The sequence below is a fragment of the Dromiciops gliroides genome, chromosome 3 (assembly GCF_019393635.1).
Source record: "Dromiciops gliroides isolate mDroGli1 chromosome 3, mDroGli1.pri, whole genome shotgun sequence".
In the NCBI taxonomy this organism is placed as follows: domain Eukaryota; kingdom Metazoa; phylum Chordata; class Mammalia; order Microbiotheria; family Microbiotheriidae; genus Dromiciops; species Dromiciops gliroides.
The window spans coordinates 488,538,278-488,554,296 of record NC_057863.1 but is presented as its reverse complement, the minus strand read 5'-3'; the positions used below and the strand labels follow the sequence as shown (position 1 = coordinate 488,554,296).

The 16,019-nt window shown below is 35.8% G+C and overlaps 1 protein-coding gene across 2 annotated transcripts in view; it reads right to left on the bottom strand.

The window, feature by feature from the left end:
• Positions 1 to 14,604: 14,604 nt before the first annotated feature.
• MICU2 (mitochondrial calcium uptake 2) overlaps positions 14,605 to 16,019 on the bottom strand; it is a 165,414-nt gene continuing 163,999 nt past the window's right edge. For both annotated transcript variants that reach the window (XM_043998034.1, XM_043998035.1), the window contains one exon: positions 14,605 to 15,266. In XM_043998034.1, the coding sequence (XP_043853969.1) occupies positions 15,162 to 15,266 (105 nt within the window). In that variant the 3' untranslated portion in view covers positions 14,605 to 15,161. The remainder of the gene's footprint in view (positions 15,267 to 16,019) is intronic.

The window sequence follows — 16,019 nt, the reverse complement described above, 5'->3', positions numbered from 1 at the left end:
CTCTTTTCACTCGGCATCAGTCCACTTAAGTCTTTCCAGGTTTTTCTGAAATCTGTCAGGCTTCAATTTATTTATTTATTTATTTATTTTTTTTAGTGAGGCAATTGGGGTTAAGTGACTTGCCCAGGGTCACACAGCTAGCAAGTGTAAAGTGTCTGAGGCCGGATCTGAACTCAGGTCCTCCTGACTCCAGGGCTGGTGCTCTATCTACTGTGCCACCTAGCTGCCCCAGGCTTCAATTTCTTAATGAAACTCAAGCCCCCTGCCCTGTAAACATGAGTGTAAGCCTTAGCCTGAGCTTGACACTTTATTTTACCCTGGTTTTAGGCCCATCAAGATGACCATTTATATGCCAAGAAACTTATTGGATGGAATGAGACCAGACAATTGATGTCACTGGTATAGGAAATGAATGCCTGATGAGCAAATTTCCTCTACCAGTACAGGCGGGCATTCCTTCTGTAACTTTTAGTCTTAAAGAGTTTCAGGGTGGTAGAGAGGTAAGGGTGGGGGTGCATGGGAGGAGCTAAGAAGTCAATTAACTTATTCAGGGTTATCACAGCCATTATGTGTCAGACAGGACTTGAACCAAGCTCTTCTCGGTTCTAGGGCCATTTTATCACTCTGCTCTCTTAAGAAATTTATCATGATTGTTTTTGTTGTTGTTGTTATTATCATAGTGTATAATATCAAACATCTGAGTCTTTTAAACCTTAATCTAGGATTTCAGAAAAACGTTTATTTTTGAACTTTTTGGAAAGGCCAGCAGGACCTGAAATAGAACTTTGTGCAAAACTAAGGACTCAGTATCAGATGGGCAAAGATGACAAAAAAGGAGAAATGACAATTTTTGGAGGGTCTAGGATAGAAGTGACAGACACAGAGATCAGACGCTGTAAGAAAAGGTAGAGAAAAAAGTGGTAATAGAGTTAAGAGAGAACAATGAGAAATTTAGGTACAGAAGAGAGGTAGTTAGAATAGAGGAAGGAGTAAAGGAATATATTTAAAAACTGAATCAAACAATTCTTTTTTTTTCATTTAAAAATATTTTTAATTTTAATTTTTTTTGAATCAAACAATTCTTAAGCATTTTTATAAAATACACAGATCAGAATGAAGGCCAGAAAGAACCACCGACAAACAGGACAGTTATGAAATTTATATGTTGAATTTATCATACACCTAAAAGACAACCTATATATAATTCAGGCTTACAATTTCATGTGTAATACTATTTTTGTGCTCTACTCTGTATATGAAAATGCTTACTTTATTTAGTATTTGTTAAATGGGAGCTCAGCAAATGTTTGTTGCTCATGAAGAGGAGATTGACTTTATAGAATGTCGCATTTGGAATGTCAAAAATTTGCTTAGAGTGTCCAAAGTCTCAGTGATTTGGACTAATTTCCTACTTAATTGGCTGTAACAATATAACCAGTGAATTTATGTCAAAGCATAATATTTGGCTGTTCATTTGCTAGTAAATATTTAGCAGAGGCAGATGAATGAACACTTTTCTGGTCATCCACAGAGGTTCATCCATCAAAGGTCATTTCCCTTTGATCAATTATCCATCCTTTGGAAAATTCTGCAACTTGTGGGCATTATTTTGCTACCAAAATTTTTTCCCCCCATTGAAGCTACAAGGCTAGGAGTCTCATCAAATAAGAAAAATAAATATTTGGCAAGGGTGCCATCTCGTGGAAGTTTAAAAAAGTTAAAAAATCTACTAAACAGATCACTCCCTTTCTTTTTAAACATCATATTCCTTCTCCCTGTATTTCTGTTTTCTTTATTGTTTTTGTAATATTTTTCTTAAGTAAGTAAAAGGCCAAGAACGTAGGATTGGTTTTATTTATAGAAAAGAAGATTACAGTAGCATTGTCCAGCAAAAGAGCATTGGGTTAGGAGTCTGGAAACCTGGGTTCAACTCCCACTATACTAATCAATCATCTAACTTGAGCAAGTTTCTTAATTTTTTTTTCTGCCTAACTTTCCTCACCTATAAAGCAATGGACATAATAATTGATCTCTGAGCTCCCATCCAGCCCAGACATTCGATGACTATAATAAAAAACTAAAGCTGCTTTGAATAAGTAAACTGACTATTAGTCAATAATTTTTTTGGCCATGGTAGCCCATAAAACAAAGAAAACTACAAAATGGATCCCAGTTCTTTTTTTAAAAATAAAAGTATTTTTATTATTTTCCAGTTACATGTAGAGATAACTTTCAGCATTTGTTTACATAAGATTTCCAATTTCAAATTTTTCTCCCTCCTCCCTCCCCCCTTCCCCCCTTCCCCCCTCTCCCCTCCCCCAGACAGCAGGCAATCCAATATAGGTTTTATATATATATATATATATACACACACATATACACATACATACATACATACATACATACATACATATATACATACATACATATATATTGTGGTAAAAAATGTAAGTTTTAGCTGAATCATTTGAGAGTTGAGCGAATGCTACTGAAGTGGCTTTTGAAGGACTGCCCTTTTGGGGAGGAGACCTCGACCAACGGTTGTGTGCCTGCTGCTGCCCGGAGAGGGTGGCCAAGCACGCTGTACTTCCGGGATGCCAACTTAAAACTGAGAGTGGGAAGGAAGTTCTCGCTCTGTCGCTCTGACTCTGGCTTCTCAGCTTAGCGGTGGCGGCATGTGTTTGTCTCTGGTTCTTGGCCTTGGCAGGCAGTTTGGGATTCGGTGAGTTTTATAAAAGAATATAGACTAAACTTAGATTTAGGATTATTCATTTGTATTTCTACTTTCCTATTTCACTAATCGGTATCACCTGTTTGTTGTCTAATTAATTCCCAAACAATAAAAACTAATCCCTCACTGATTAAAGCTTAGAGGCTTCTTTTTCTTAGTGGTCTGGGAGATATATAAGGGAAAAGTTAAAGGGGAAGTTTAATGCTCTTATATCCAATTTTAAATCTCACAATATATATACACATACACATACATAACAACATTAAACATATTTCTGCATCATCATGCTATAAGAGAAGAATCAGAGCAATAGGGAAAAACCTCAAAATAGAAAAACAACAGCACCAAAGACAAAAGAAATAGTATGGTTCAATCAGCATCCATATTCCATAGTTCTTTTTTTTTTTTTTTGGATTTGGAGAGCCTTTTCCATCATGAGTCCCCTGGAACTCTCTTGTACCATTGTATTGGTGAGAAGAATCCAGTTGATCAACACACAATGTTGATGATACTGTGTATAATGTTCTTCTGGTTCTGCTCATCTCACTCATCATCAGTTCATGCAAGTCCTTCCAGGTTTCTCTGAACTTCTCCTGCTCATCGTTTCTCACAGCACAATAGAATTCCATTACATTCATATACCACAACTTGTTCAGCCAACTGATGGGCAACCCCTCAATTTCCAATTCCTTGCCACCACAAAAAGAGCAGCTATAAATATTTTTGAACATGTGGGTCCTTTTCCCTTTTCTATGAATGGATCCCAGTTCTATGTGGCCCCCTTATTCCTTTGTAATAACAATGGCAGAATAACAGAAAAGGAAACAGAGGTTTCTAAGAATTACACAGGGTTTTGACCAGCTTTGAAAATTAATTTGACTATTGGTATTCATAATGTGAGATAATTGTTTAATGACCAAAAAATTCCATATGCTAATGAAGTATTTGAATATTTTAAAAGTTTAATTAATTTATTTAAAATAATTTTTTTGGTTATACATGTATGATTATGTAAAATATTACCATATTTGTCATTTTGTACAAGCAAACTGGATTAAAAGAAAAAAAGTGAAAGTAAGTGAAAAATAGCATGCTTCAGTCTGTTCCATCAATATCAGTTCTTTCTTTGGAAGTGGATAGTATGTTTCATCAATAGTTCTTTGGTATTGTCTTGGATCATTGTATTGTTGAGAATAGCTGTCATTCAGAGTTCTTCATCAAACAATATTGCTGTCTCTGTGTACAATGTTCTCTTGGTTCTTCTCACTTCACTATACATCATTTCATACATGTCTTTCCAGGCCTTTCTGAAGTCACCCCGCTTGTCATTTCTTAGAGCACAGTAATATTCCATCACCATCATATACCACAGTTTGTTTAGCCATTCCCCAATTGTTGGGCATTCCTTTGATTTCCAGTTCTTAGCCAACACAAAAAGAGCTGCTATAAATATTTTTGTACAAATAGATATTTTTCTCTTTTGGGGGATGTCTTTGGGATGTAAACCTAGCAGTGGTATTGCTGGATCAAAGGGTATGCTTGGTTTTATAGCCCTTTGGGCATAGTTCCAAATTGCTCTCCAGAATGGTTGGATCTTTTCACAACTCCACCAACAGTGGATTAACATCCTAGCTTTCCCACATCCCCTCCAACATTCAATATTTTCCATTTTTGTTATATTTGCCACTCTGATAGGTGTGAGGTGATACCTCAGAGTTGTTTTAATTTGCATTTCTCTGATCAATAATGATCTAGAGAATTTTTTCATATGATTATAGATAACTTTGATTTCTTTGTCTGAAAACTGCCTGTTCATATCCTTTGACCATTTATCAATTGGGGAATGACTTGTATTTTTATAAATTTGACTCAGCGCTCTATATATTTGAGAAATGAGGTCTTTATCAGAGCTTTTTGTTTCAAAAATTTGTTCCCAGTTTTCTACTTCTCTTGTAATCTTGGTTACATTAGTTTTGTTTGTGCAAAAGCTTTTTAATTTTATGTAATCAAAATGATCTATTTTACATTTAATTTTGTTCTCTATATATTTTTTGGTTCTAAATTCTTCCCCTGCCCATGAATCTAACAGATAAATGATTCCATACTCCCTTAATTTGCTTATGGTATCACCCTTTATGTGTAAATCATGTACCCATTTTGACATTATTTTAATATATGGTGTGAAGTATTGGTCTGTACCTAGTTTCTGCCAGACTATTTTAATGAAGTATTCTTTGAACCTATGTTCTCATCTGTAAAACAGGGAGAATAGTAGTTGCGCAACATGCCTCACAGACTTGTGAGGATCAAAAGTGATAATCTGAGAAATGTATAGTAAGTTATAGGCTGATGCTTGGATGTCCAAAAAGATGGGGTGATAGTGACTAAACCTAGTTCTTCTACCTCTAAATAACAATAATCCACTAAAGAAAATAAATGAATAATAATAACAATAGAAAGGCAGGAAAAAGAAAGAAATTCTTAAAGAAAAAGCCTTGCCAGAAAACTAAGAGGAAGACCAAAGGAGTGAGCAGGTAAAAAAGAGGTATCAATACAAGATGTAAAGAAATAAATCTACAGGGTAAAACCAAGTGAGGAAAAATCTCTGGAAGGAAAGAACAAAATCGCAACAATAATAAGTAACTTTTTTTTTTTTGTGGGCAGGGCAATGAGGGTTAAGTGACTTGCCCAGGGTCACACAGCTAGTAAGTATCAAGTGTCTGAGGCTGAATTTGAACTCAGGTACTCCTGAACCTAGGGCCAGTGCTTTATCCACTGTGCCACCTAGCTGCCCCCAGTAAGTAACTTTCTAGAAGAAAGAAGGGAAATATGAAAAAAAACCTTTCTGAGGTTTTAGAATCATAATTAGAGCTATGAGGGGGCAAACTAGTATCTATAAGATTGGATGCTATACAGGGTATTGTGGCATAGGTCTAGATTCTAAGGGTGTACTGGAAAATGTTTAACAACTGACTCTCAAAGGGAAAAAAAATCCCAACAGTTGTATGGCACAAAATACTTTTTTTTTTTTTTGTGGGGCAATGTGGGTTAAGTGACTTGCTTAGGGTCACACAGCTACTGTCAAGTGTCTGAGGCTGGATTTGAACTGAGGTCCTCCTGAATCCAGGGCCAGTGCTTTATCCACTACACCACCTAGCTTCCCCCACAACATACTTTTAATCTGCATTATTACCATTTTCTCCATCACTTTCATAAATTTAGACAATGAACAAAATAATAAATCAAACCCTGATTTGTAGTGTTTGCTTACTCATGAGGTGTGAATACTCACACTGAAAATTTAACAATCAGCTGATGCTAGTGGCTGCAGTTTACCACTGGTTAGACTGTTAACTAAAGTCTTACCTATACAGCTATAGCCTGATTGTTAGACCAGTGGTTCTCAAACTTTTTGGTCTCTGGACCCATTTACAATCTTAAAAATTATTGAGGACACCCACCCAAAGAGCTTTTTTTTGTTTGTTTATGGGGCTCATATCTATCAATATTTACCATATTGGAAATTAAAATTATCTTAGTATTATTATGAAAATAATTTTCATCCCAGGGACTCCCTGAAAGGGGCTTGGGGAACCCCAGGAGTCCCTGGACCACATTGTGCAAACCTCTGAGAACAAGACTCTTGGATTTTTCTTCCAACTCTTGAGCTTTTGTGATTCAGTGCTTCACAGAATATGAACCTTGGGGCCCCACTCCCAAGATTATCTGAAGTAAAATGGTTACCACACAAGCAAACTGGCTTCCATTTGTAGTTCATTTACATGCTCCAACCAGCCTGCTCATCAGTTGTTGTGCCCTGTGGCAGTGCATGAGTAAAATCGTGCTTCCTATACTACAGGGAATCCACAGAGGTAACTAAAAACCAACTTAAGGTCTGGAACAGGTCTTTTTAGTAATGACAATGAAAACTCATTGTTTCTGGCTCTAAGCTTGTGGCAAAATTCCTAAACTTGTTTATTAACTTGGAATTGTCATATTTACTTCTCAACCTTTTGCTAATGACCGATAGTTCAGTTTCCTACTTCTCCTGAGATATTGTTTATTCTCCAGTTTATCTTGTTGACATCTCTTTAAGAATGACTAGGCCTTTAATCCTTGGGATCTTTGGAATTTACCCTTGAACTAATTGTTCAGGACTTGACAATATCATCAACTAAACAAATAAATGATTGTAGTAATATAAAGGCTGTTTCCATGTTTGGAATTTCTTCTTCTTCTTCTTCTTCTTTTTTTTTTTTTGCAGGGCAATGGGGGTTAAGTGATTTGCCCAGGGTCACACAGCTAGTAAGTGTCAAGTGTCTATAGGCCGGATTTGAACTCAGGTACTCCTGAATCCAGGGCTGGTGCTTTATCCATTGCGCCACCTAGCTGCCCCCCCATGTTTGGAATTTAAATGAAAATGGAAAAGCAATTATGTGCACATCAATCATAATTTTTCAGAATTATTTTGTGTTCTCTTATCATCGTCTGAGGACAAATAAATTTAATCAATATATTATGACTTTTATTGTCTATTTTTCTTGAATGACATAATTGTTTATGTATATTTTTATTTTTCACTAACATTTTTGTTGTCTTATAGTTAATTAATATAAATTTTATTCTTTTGTTATTTGGGGAAAATATGAGTGTAATAGTCCTCCTGATAAGGCTTGGGCTGGCCACCTGGTAAGGGGGCTTGGGTTGCTAAAAATCCTGAGAACTTTACTTCTTAGCTGAAGGGGAAGAAGGAAGCTAATGAGATCAGGATTGGAGAGTGGGAAAGATATATGAAGAGAGGAGGGAGATGGTGGAACTTTCGCTCTCCCCCTACTTTGGAGGGGCATAAAGTAGCACTAATAATATTCTATCAAAGGCTGCATCTGATTGATGTAATCTTATTTTTCACAAACATGTGGTTGACCCTGTCCTTGCTTTTCTCCTTGTCCCTTAGTGAAGGGAATTGACAGTTCTGGGAGCCACAAAGGACAGAATGCCCTTCCCTTGCTAAGAGCCCAAATCCCACCTACTTAGCTTATTATTAGAGTTTCATAACTACAGTTCCAAGGACAAAATTATCATGAACTTGGGACCTTTAAGTTGGCTCCATTAGATCATGAGCCTCTTGTGACCTCTAGTGGTTATCTATATTTTATTAAGGTTTTTATTTTGATGAGTTGAAGATTTAATGGTCCTACCAGCACTCCTAATGTGCTGACATCGATTTTGCTTGCCTAATTGTTGTCTAAAAGTGGGAATGGCTGCAGAGGGGGAAAATGAAATGTCTAGGGGATTGTGGGATCTTTGGAAAGTGAGGGAGCATGTCTACTGGATGATTTCCCATCAATCTTTTGCCATGGCTAAGATTAGTCAGGCAACACTTACTTGATAAGAGAAAGGTCCAAGTGTTGGGGGCAAATGCAGCAAGTTGAGATGAAGAGTGAACCAGCCAGTTTAGTGAGGGGAAGAGGGGACAGTTAGATCTGTATCTCTAATGCTTAGCAAGATGAAGTGACTTCCAGACCATACTAATTAATATTCTGACTGTACTTACTTCCTCTCATTCTTGTGAGGGTTAGATAGACAAGAAGGCTTGGATTGGGTGGTTAAAGTTTATAGCTATGTGAACAGGTGGCCACTAGCTGGCACAGTAGATAGGGTGTCTGGCCTTGAGCTGGGAAGACTCCTTGTGAGTTCAAATCCAGCCTCAGACACTTACTAGCTGTATGATACTAGACAAGTCACTTATTTGTGTTTGCCTCACTTTCTTCATATGTCAAATGAGCTAGAGAAGGAAATGGCAAACCGCTCTAGTACCCTTGTCAAGCAGACCTCAAAATGGGGGCAGCTAGGTGGCGCAGTGGATAGAGCACCGGCCCTGGAGTCAGGAGTACCTGAGTTCAAATCCTGCCTCAGACACTTAACACTTACTAGCTGTGTGACCCTGGGCAAGTCGCTTAACCCCAATTGCCTCACTTAAAACAAAACAAAACAAAAAAAAAGAAGACCTCAAAATGGGGTTACAAAGAGTTGGGCAGGATTGAAAAATAACTTGACAACAACAAATTAATAGCTAATGTTAATTCTTAATAATTCTTGTGTTTTAATGCACTTTTATTAATTTGATTCTAACTATGAATCATAGTTCTAAGTATAACAAGTATGTAAGGCTTGAGTTTCCCAGAAAACAATGGGAAAGAATCAGAAGGAATCAGACAAGCTGGACATCTATGAAAGTTAAATGTTGAATTCATTATACATTTAAAAGGCCTCCTGTATAAAATCCAGACTTGCAATTTCATGTGCAATACAATTTTTCTGCTCTGCTTTGTTCATGGAAATGCTCATTTTATTTGGTATTTGTTATGTGGGAGCTCAGCAAATATTTGTTGCTCATGCGGAGGAGGCTGACATTATAGATTGAAGCATTGGGAATGTAAAAAATTTGCTTGGAGGTTCCAAAGGTTCATTGGGAAGGAAAAGAAGGGGTGAGACCAAGTAGAATGACTGAGAAGAGAGAATACATACACACACACACATGCATACATACATACATACATACAGACAGACATATCTCTAGGAGGTCTGTGAACCTCAATTTTTTTTTTATAATTGTATTTCAACACAATTGGTTTCCTTTTTAATCTTATTTATCTTAATTTATAAATTTAAAAACATTATTCTAAGAAGGGGCCCATAGACTTCACTAGATTGCAAAAGGGGTCCATAATACAAAAAAGTTAAGTACCTCTGCTCTAGTAGATGACCATAACCCTCCGGGATATGTAAGGTTGGAAGTGGAGCCAGTAGGTAACCAACATGCACCTGGATTCTGCTGAGACCAGGCACAGGCTTGTACACTCCCACAGCACCACCTAGTGTCCATGTTAGCTTTTTTCCAAAATAATTTTCTTTGTTTTTATATTATTTATTCCAATTTATAATTGACATAATTTTTGTGTTTTCTGAACTCAGCTTTTCTTTGATAATTTTAAGGGTCCTTAGTATACTCTGTTCATATAGTACTAATGGGTTATTTTATATTTCAATTAAAAATAAATGTTTAAAAACAACTTTAAATAAAATAGGATAATACATGTTTTATATTAAAATGCATTGTCATAGGTTTTTTTTTTACCTTTTTGCAGAATGATGTCATGGTGTTTAAAAAAAACTATAATTGAGTTGAAAGGTGCCCCAAATCTTGGTGAGTAGAAGGAATTGTAGAGGTTGTTTTCTTGGACTTCTTCAAACTCAAGAGACTGAGATTAACTTTACAAAATGGTGGATAAGGGCAAATGGAGTCACTAATGCTATTTCAGTATTACAATTCTTGTATCAATGTGTATATTTGCCTCTTGCTTTTGCTTACTTTACTCTTCCTCAGTACACACAAATAATAGCTAATGCACAATAATATCCTCATTACATTCATCTACCATACTTTTTTTTTTTTAGCTATTCAGTTGATGCACACCTACTTTGTTTCCAGTTCTTTGCTCCCACAGTGTGCTATGCATACTTTGATCAATATTAGACTTTTGTTTTTCTCTTTGTCTTCCTTGATGCCTACGTACTCTAGTAAGATTGCAGGGTATCATCATCTTTGTTACTTATCCTGTATGATTCCAAATTTAAACCCAGAATAACTGAACTGTTTCATAATGTATCAGTATGTCTATCTTCCCACACCATTCCAATACTGACTTCTCAACTTTTGTTATTTTTGCCAGTTTGTATAGCATGAAATAAAACTTGAGTTGTTTTGATGTGCATTCCTCCTATTATTAGAGATTTGGAGCATATTTTAATGTGGTAACATATACTTTGAACAAATCTTTAGGAAAATAGCTCCCCCCCAACCTTTCACCACTTGATATATTAGTGAAAGCCCCCTACATATTTTGCATTTTAGACTTTTATTGGTGATACTGATGTAGATTCTTCTCTACACTTTATTATTTTTCATCTGACTCTATCTTTGTTTTTATTCATACAAAAATATTTTATGTAATCAAAATGTTCTATTTATCTTTTATGATCTCCTCTATCCTCCCTCATCTCCACGCCCCCATCTCTGGCTGTGAAAACTACTGAATACCAATCTAATTTCTAATTGTTTTAAATGTTTTAAAATGTTGTTTAGGAAGAAAATCCCTCTTCATCTAATTGACTAGGAAATATATCCATCATGTACTCACTGGTAGTATCATTCCCATGTAGCTTTTAATTGTGACCCTGGCTCCGAAAATTTTACTCACAATAGCAATGAGAAAATGGCATAGGCCAGCAGAGACAAGCTGTCAGCACCCAGCTAGTCAGATAATTTCTTCTTGAGCAACTGAAGCTGTCACCCAATAGGAAGTGAAAAGACTCATTCACAATGAGAGAACCAGGGTGACCATACCACTTATTAGAATGAACACACAAAGGCATCTTTTTTTTCTTCTTTTCTTTTGGAATGTTTGCCAAGCAGTTACATGCCCTTGCCAATTATGTGACACAGTGAGACAGGGATGGAGAAACATCTCCCTCAGTGAAGGTTATTTCCCCATTATGTTCAGCCTATGATGTCTTCCTTCCTTTAACAGGAAATAACAAGCCACTGCAGAACTCACCACATTCTCATTAGTAATAAGCCCTGCTGCTCATGCAATCTGTTCTCAAACTATTCAGTCTTCCTCAAGGAGCAGCTACTGTAAGTAGCTGTACTGCCTTTGCCCATATAAAAAAGATGAATATTTTTCTTTAATTTTTATTATAAATATGACAAACATCAACAATTATGAGTATTTCCTAATGAAACTGAATCCTTGTTAATGTGTAGCTTAAAAAAGTATTTAGGGAGCAGCTAGGTGGCACAGTGGATAAAGCACTGGCCCTGGATTCAGGAGGACCTGAGTTCAAATCTGGCCTCAGATACTTGACACTTACTACCTGTGTGATCCTGGGCAAGTCACTAAACCCTCATTGCCCCGCAAAAAAGAAAAAAAAAAGTATTTAATGTATTTAACATGGCAATACCAATACTTCCCAGATTGTCTGTATCCCTGTGCTCCTTAACTTCCTTCTGTTCTTGAAAATCTTTTTCTTTTTCATTATGAACTTGGAAAACACAAACATTAATTTTCCATACACAAAAACCAGAAACAGCCTTTTCTATGAAACCATGAACTTAGTCTGAAGTTCTGTTATCTGAAGTTCTATGACAATGAATCTATTATGTTCATCTTGGGTTTTTTAGGATAATTAAAAAAAAGATTTTAAAGGAAGAACATTGTGATTACTAACTTTGACCAGTAATTGTATATTAGCTTCTAAAGTACAGTTTGACACCAGTGAAGGCAGTATACCCCATAGAAGGTTGTCTTGATGAATATGATTTCAAAAGAAATAAATAAAATATTAATAAATAAAATGTTAATAAATAATCATCAAATTTTACCATAAAGTTATGAAATTGACTGCAATAACATTTGTTTATTCACACGTATAACATTTTTAAAAAAGAGTTTCCTTGTATAATGTCCTTTAAAATTAATTTTATGCCTGAAAGAAAAATTAGGTTTCAATTCTTGGGAAGGAGTTGTGCTTAGCACATGCAAATTGCTACTCTGCTGAATTGAAAACTTGGGTCTGGCAAAAGGCTAACTTGGGGTTAAGGGAAAGTGGTAGGGTGGTATTTATCTAATTATTATATAAACTTGGGTTAGGAGCTTTCTCCTGATGTGAAAGTCCCAGTTATACTTTGTGAGGTTGCCCTCATTTCTCTCTCTGGCTTTTCTGCTGGGTCATGCCTGGGCAACTCTGCCTGAGACTCCAATCTGGTCTGTCATTTTTCAGTGCTAATTTCTGGACCTTTTAAAAGTTCAAGGAAGCTAGAAAAGTTAGATATTTAAAGGAATCTTTAGGTGAATCCATTTTTTTGAATAAACTACTTCTATAATTTGTTTTGTAAGCTGATTTTGTATGTTGGATCTACATAGGATGTAAAGCTGAAAGGGCCCTAAGAGATCCAGTTTGACCCCTTTATTTTCCAGATTAGAAAGCTGAACTCCAGAGGAGCTAGGTGACTTTGTCAAGGTCACAAAGATAGTAAGTAGGGAAGTCAGCATTTGAATCCAGGTCCTTAGTTTCCAAATCAGAGCTCCCTCACCATGCTAAAGGTGTTGATTTTTAAAAATTAAGTTTTATTATTATTAAAAAATAACTATTATTTAGAAAATTAACATTAGCATTAATTTTCTTTCCTTTGTACCTAATGTGCATAGTCATGTAAACAAATTCCCATTATTAGCCATGTCCAAAAGTATGTCTCATTTTGCATCTTGAGTCCATCACCCGTCAGGGAGTAACAGTCTTCATCAGTCCTCTGCTAATCATGGTTGGTCATTGCAAAGATTTGCATTCTTACAGCTTTCAAAAATGCTTTTACAATGTTGTTTTCATAGCACAAATTGTTTTCCTGGTACTGCTCCCTTTACTCTGCATCACTTCATAAGGCTTTCCAAGTTTTCTTTGAAACTGTCCCTTTTTGTCATTTTGTCCATTTTGGTAATTATTATGTGCAATTGCATAATAAAGTAATAAAAAATAATAATAGCTAGTATTTATATAGTGCCTATTATGTGCCAAGCATTGTGCTAAGTACTTCATAAATATTATCTCATTTGATTCTCACAACAACCCTGGGAGGTGGGTACTATTATTATCCATTTTACAGATGAGGAGACTGACATGGAGGTTAAGTGACATGCTCAGGTCACACATCTGGTTGGTTGGTTATTGTCCTTTTTTCTTTTTTTTTTTTTCCTTTGTTCTTAAGGAGGACTAAAATGAAGTCACTATGCTGGAGTAGTGTCTGAGATGTACTATGGTACCACCAAGCTGCCTCTATTACAATTATATGTCATAGTTTTTCAGTAATTCCTCAATTAATGGGCACCTCTTTAGTTTTCAGTTCTTTGCCACAACAAAGGAGTAGCTAGCTATAAAGACTTTTTTGTGCATATAGGTCCTTTTCTTCTTTCTCCAGTCTCCTTGGAGAATAGAGTTTGGTGCTCCTTTTTCAGATGATTTGCAAAATCAAAAAGAGTTAAGAAAAGAAAAGACTAAAGTATAAATCAAGTATAATAAAGGGTTAAAGAGTTCAAAATTGCTAAATCTAGTGAAGTAAAGACTATGCTGTCATTGAGTTATGCTGCAGCAAGATAACTCATTTTGGATTACTGGAAGAATATTTTTATTTATTTATTTTTTAGTGAGGCAATTGGGGTTAAGTGACTTGCCCAGGGTCACACAGCTAGTAAGTGTTAAGTGTCTGAGGCAGGATTTGAACTCAGGTACTCCTGACTCCAGGGCCAGTGCTCTATCCACTGCGCCATCTAGCTGCCCCAAGCCTTTTGTTTTTTTGTCTTTGTATCCCCAACATTTTAGCATGTAGTAAGTGCTTAATAAATGCTGAACTGAATTTTGAGCTCCAGGTATGAGAGATTGCTTAAACCACAATCTTTATCAAAGAAAGATGATAAGAAGTTTTCTGAAACTTGTCAGTATTGGCCTGAAAGGTCACTGTCTAATAATGAAAGGGCCCTTCTTTCCTGAAATCTCCTAACTGGACAAAGTGTTTTGGCTTAAGAGGGCTTATAGTATTTTTAGGAAGCAAAAACCTAGGAGGAATTAAAATGAAAACATGTAGATCTTACAAAATTTATAATGAATTGCATTAAAATAAAAAATTATAAGATGTATCAAATATTTTAGAGTAAATAAGCACTGTTTAAAATTTTTTTAGATTCACTTTTTTGCAGTTTTAAAGAATATGTAGAAAATCAAGCACTTGGTTCACAATTTTTGATAAATACTTTATTATGATTTTGGTTTAAATACTGATTTTTTAAATCAATGTATAAAGAGAACTTATATTCAGACCCACAAAAGAAATAAAAAATGCAGGAAATTCCTAAGATAGAGACTGGAAAACTCATACTGAGTTTCTGACTCAACCTTTTAATTCCGTATTGTATATTTTTGGAGTGTGATACTAAACAGATATTTATGTCTACACGTATTTTCTCTTGCTTCCAATTAGCGAATTATACTACTGTTACCAACAAAATTAGAGGCCAGTACTAATATCATGTTCTTAACCCTATGTTAGAAAGAATAGAAAACAACATTTCAGTCTTAGATTAGGATTTCACAAATCAAAAATCCATTTTTGTAAACTTCCATGATTTCCTAGTCAAAGAAAAAAAATAAGATTTCCGTGATTAAACTTGATGAGACATAAAATTATATAATTAGAAAGCAAGTCCCTTACAAATGTATTAATGAATAGGATTTAAGAAGAACATAAACACCAGGCACTTAAATATAACATCTGGCTATCTGAAACACTGCAATTCCCACTCCTTTTTCTTTTTTGTTTTTAAAAATAGTTTTTTCCAGCTTGTTTCCAGACTTCTTTTAGTGCTTTGATGCTTTCTCTTTTGACACATTTCCAGTATTCTTGCATGCCTGGATGCTGTGGTTCCTGTTTACAACAACAAAAGACCCCTTATTTAGTAATTTAATATTCAGTGCAACATTTCATTGAAAGTTAAATATTCTTAATATTTAATTTGATCATTTTGTAGGTGTGGATAAATCTCTAGGAAAGAAGGGAGTCCAGGGGGTTCAAGGCTTCAAACCCAGCAGACCAGAAGAATCAGAGCAAATGACAGAAATAGGGAAGTGGAAAGGGAAGCTATTTTGAGGATGAAAACCATGGCTTTAATTTTGGACATGCTGAATATGAGGTGGCAGTAATATTTTAAGCCGAAACTTTGAGGAAATAATTAGAAATATGGGCCACCCTTTCTAATCTTGGAGGAGGGGGCCTAGAGTTTACTTATATTACTAATGAGAATATTTCTTCCTGGGGCAGCTAGGTGATGCAGTGGGTGGAGCACTGGCCCTGGATTCAGGAGGACCTGAGTTCAGATCTGGCCTCAGACATTTGACACTTACTGGCTGTGTGATCCTGGGTGAGTCACTTAACCCCAATTGCCTCACTTAAAAAAAAAGAGAGAGAGAGAGAATATTTCTTCCTGATGCAAAATGCTTCAGGCATTAAAAAGCCCTAAGCTTTCAATACTTTCAATTCATTATACAATGTGGAGACAGAGTCACTAAGGTCTTAACCTTTCTTCAATGCTTATTAGGTTCCTTTTTAACAAGGAGTATTTGCCCTACATTCAGGGATGGCAGCTTAAACTCATGTCAAAGTGCATAGAAAATATTTGAA